The 3,506-nt window shown below is 27.0% G+C and overlaps 1 protein-coding gene across 1 annotated transcript in view; it reads right to left on the bottom strand.

Moving 5' to 3' along the window:
* Positions 1-343: 343 nt before the first annotated feature.
* Positions 344-3,506, bottom strand: part of LOC113380651 (FAS-associated factor 2-like) — a 3,880-nt gene continuing 717 nt past the window's right edge. The window contains exons 2-4 of the mRNA XM_026619813.1: positions 1,883-2,054; positions 1,552-1,695; positions 344-674 (exon numbers count right to left, since the gene is read on the bottom strand). Of these exons, the coding sequence (XP_026475598.1) occupies positions 504-674; positions 1,552-1,695; positions 1,883-2,054 (487 nt within the window). The 3' untranslated portion in view covers positions 344-503. The remainder of the gene's footprint in view (positions 675-1,551; positions 1,696-1,882; positions 2,055-3,506) is intronic.

Below are 3,506 nucleotides of genomic sequence, written 5' to 3' on the forward strand. Positions count from 1 at the left end.
GTTCATTTTTTTCTTTACCTTCTAATTATAATTATATGGGTATATAATCTCAATGTATATATAATATAAGCATACTATACACTTTGAGCATAGTGACTCAATTTTATTCAAAAAAATATGAAAGAAAACACAGGATTTAAATAAAATGGAATATATATATATTCATCTGATCATGTTTTTTTAACAATATGAACATTACATTCAACAATTCACAATATTGGTCATAGTGAACTGATTTATATATGTATTATCAAATAATTTGAAATCTATTCATCGGATTTCTGTTTTAAAACAAGTATAAAACATTGGTACAAAATCATGTACAAATTTTGTATCTGCCAGAAAATAATCTGCATACTGTGTTAATATACTTTAATATATTTTGTAAATAAGATACTGATATACATAAAACTGTCCAAAAGCAACACTCATCAGCAAACTGATTATTGCTCAAACAAATAAATTAAAAATTTCATATTCTATATTAAATACAAATATTCAACCTATGCATCCAAATCATTTATAAAAAGAACTTCTCTTGTTTTAAGTCCAGCTTGCGCAAGAGTCATTGATACACCACCACGGTTCACCTGCAAAACTCGCTTTGGAAAGTTTGTTATAATCTCAAACTCATCTGGAGCATCCGGATGACAAAAGACATAATAGAATATATCCTAAAAATTAAAAACAAATTTATATCAATAAGTAGGACAAGGAAAGCTGGCAACATTATCAAAATAAGCTCCATATTGTGACAGAAAATTAATATACAGGTAACCGCTGTGCAACAAGGTACTTTTATAACACATCAGCTATAACATGTATTAAGAATAGAGATAATCTCCTTTATAACATGATGATTTTATAGCACAGATTCAATCTGACAGGGAAATTAAACTCTGGATAAGATTTTCACTCTGACTTGATAATTGAGCAAAACCCTAATAAAATGTAATAAAAGATTAAAAGCAAACTTCATCATCAATTTAAAATTAGTGAAATTACAGTCCAATAAACATAGTGAAACTAGTGCAAATGATACCTAATTTTATTATTCGAGCGTGTAAGTTCTATTGGAGGAAATGACTAGGCCTATTGAGCAACTAAGTCATATATTTGAAATAAAATAAGCACAACGTTTTAATAAAGTGAACTTTGCTTGTTCTTAACTTCATAGAAAGATTTTTTCATTAAAATCAAGCAAAAGAAAATAACAAAGTAGCAAGTAAAGATCTAGAGATAATACAGAAATTACTCAAAAGACAAGAATATCTTGCCAAAAAAAAACTATTACTTAAAAATATTTAAGTCAACTAATATGTATTTCTTCTTTAAAAAAATCCAATATACTTTATTATGAAATAATTATATGTAGCATGTTTCCTTGAAGTTTTGGAATGTAACCACTTTTTTTGTACAAGGCCCTTGTTTTGTATAACTCGGATTTACATAACACAGTACTTTTTGAAATGTATCTACTATGTTGTCTGGGGTTACCTGTATATGATATTTTTAGGAATGTTACCAGCAACTATACTATTACAAACATACTTCAATGGAATGACTAGACAGGAATCTACGTTCAAGACGTTTACCACAAGGTAGCTTTATAACAATAAATAGGACTTCTGGTGCATCAATCGGTGGTTCTTCTGGTATTTTTGCCATACATTCAATTTTTTCTTCAGCTATTTTCTGTATGAACAAAAGATGATTGAGGATTAGTATATATTTAAAAAATATATTTCAGATAGGAATAGAATAAGTAAATTGATAACAATCGACTACTGGTATTGGCGCAAAGAATTTGTGATGTAAATTACACCAAAGGTCTCTTGTGGATAGTATTTAAACATTATGTTGATTCAAAAACATAACATACTTGTTTCCGTTGTTCTTCTTCTTGCTGCCGTTGCTTCTCTTCATTTTCTTTTGACTTTTGTTTCAATCTTTCTTGTTCCTTAAGTCGTTCCTTCTCTTGATCAGCTCGTAGTGATTGCTCATATGCCTCATCTTGTTGAGCTCTCAGAGATTGCGTTAAACTACGTTCATACCTGTTTTTTTTTTTAAATTATTTATAAGATTTTAAATATACATGTTACTATAACTATATCAACATATTTTATAGTACCTAAAAATTAAAACTATGTATGATATATGCATTAAAATAATAAATCAACAATATGGGAGATGGTATGTTGAAGAACATACCACATTTTATAGCACAAACACCAACTAGATAGTAGTTATTTCTTAGGCAATTTAAGAAAAATTATCCTTGAATTGCATAATCAATTAATTTTATGTGTTAATAAAGCATTAACAATGAATATAGAATAATATAACCCCTTATAGACACTAACATAGGAATATTTGTTTTCAAAATAGGTTTGTTGTTGTTTGAAGAAACAAAACAAAACAAACAAACAAAACAAAACAAAACAAAAAAAAAAAAAAAAAACGATGGGAGTTGTCAACTATGAAAATGAAATTTTTAATAGGAATCAAATCAAGTGTTTAAAATGAAGAATTCATCCCTTTCCTTAAGAATTGGTAACATGCTAATAAGAAGAGTTTATTCACAAACTTTTCTCCAAAGTTGGGATAGTCACGAGAAAAAAAGTAAACTACTTCCTAAAAATAAATAAAAAAAAATTATAGTCCTCTTTTAAATTTTAAATAGCATGGAAAAAATTTTGAAAATTAAAAAAAATTTTGTTAGATATAACTTAGCGACAAATGAATTAAAAGTAACAATTCGTGTCATCTTTTATTGAAAATTCGACGCTCTACAAAAGTTTTTTTTATAATTTGTTTTGTGGAGCGTCGAATTTTGAATAAAACTCATTGATTTGTTCGCTAAGTTATATCTTAAAAAACATTTTTGAAATTTTGGAAAATTTTCCGATTCTATTTCCATACAAAACATTGATTGAATTCTATTTCCATACAAAACTTTGAATTACGCACTATCTAAAAGACAATATTAAGAGCTAAAACTGTTTTTATTCAATTTGGTAGCATTTGAGCCTCTGGGAGCAAGGAAATTCAAAAATGTCCATATTAAGGACCACCCTAATATATATACATATATATATATATATATGAGTGAGTTATTGAGGGCGATACATCAAACAAAGAAAAGCCAAAGATTTATAAAATAATCTTTAATTCCAAACGTTTCGACATTCAATTTAATGTCATCATCAGTGGATCTAAAAACAGTATGAAAATTAGTATATCTAGGTAATTATAATATATGTGGATTGGTAAAGTAACTATACAATAAGAAAAAAATTAACAAACAGCAACACTTAACAACAAACCAAATATAAAAGATAGGAAAGGTAGTAGAGACTAGAATTAATTCTAGTCTCTACTACCTTTCCTAAAGGATATTTTGTTTGATGTATCGCCCTCAAGAACTCACTCATATATTTCAACATAAAAATTAACTACTAAATCATATATATATATATATATATATATATATATATATATATACC

The sequence above is a fragment of the Ctenocephalides felis genome, unplaced genomic scaffold, assembly GCF_003426905.1.
Source record: "Ctenocephalides felis isolate EL2017-DRISC unplaced genomic scaffold, ASM342690v1 CF-g0.4_SCAFFOLD_02290, whole genome shotgun sequence".
NCBI classification, from domain to species: domain Eukaryota; kingdom Metazoa; phylum Arthropoda; class Insecta; order Siphonaptera; family Pulicidae; genus Ctenocephalides; species Ctenocephalides felis.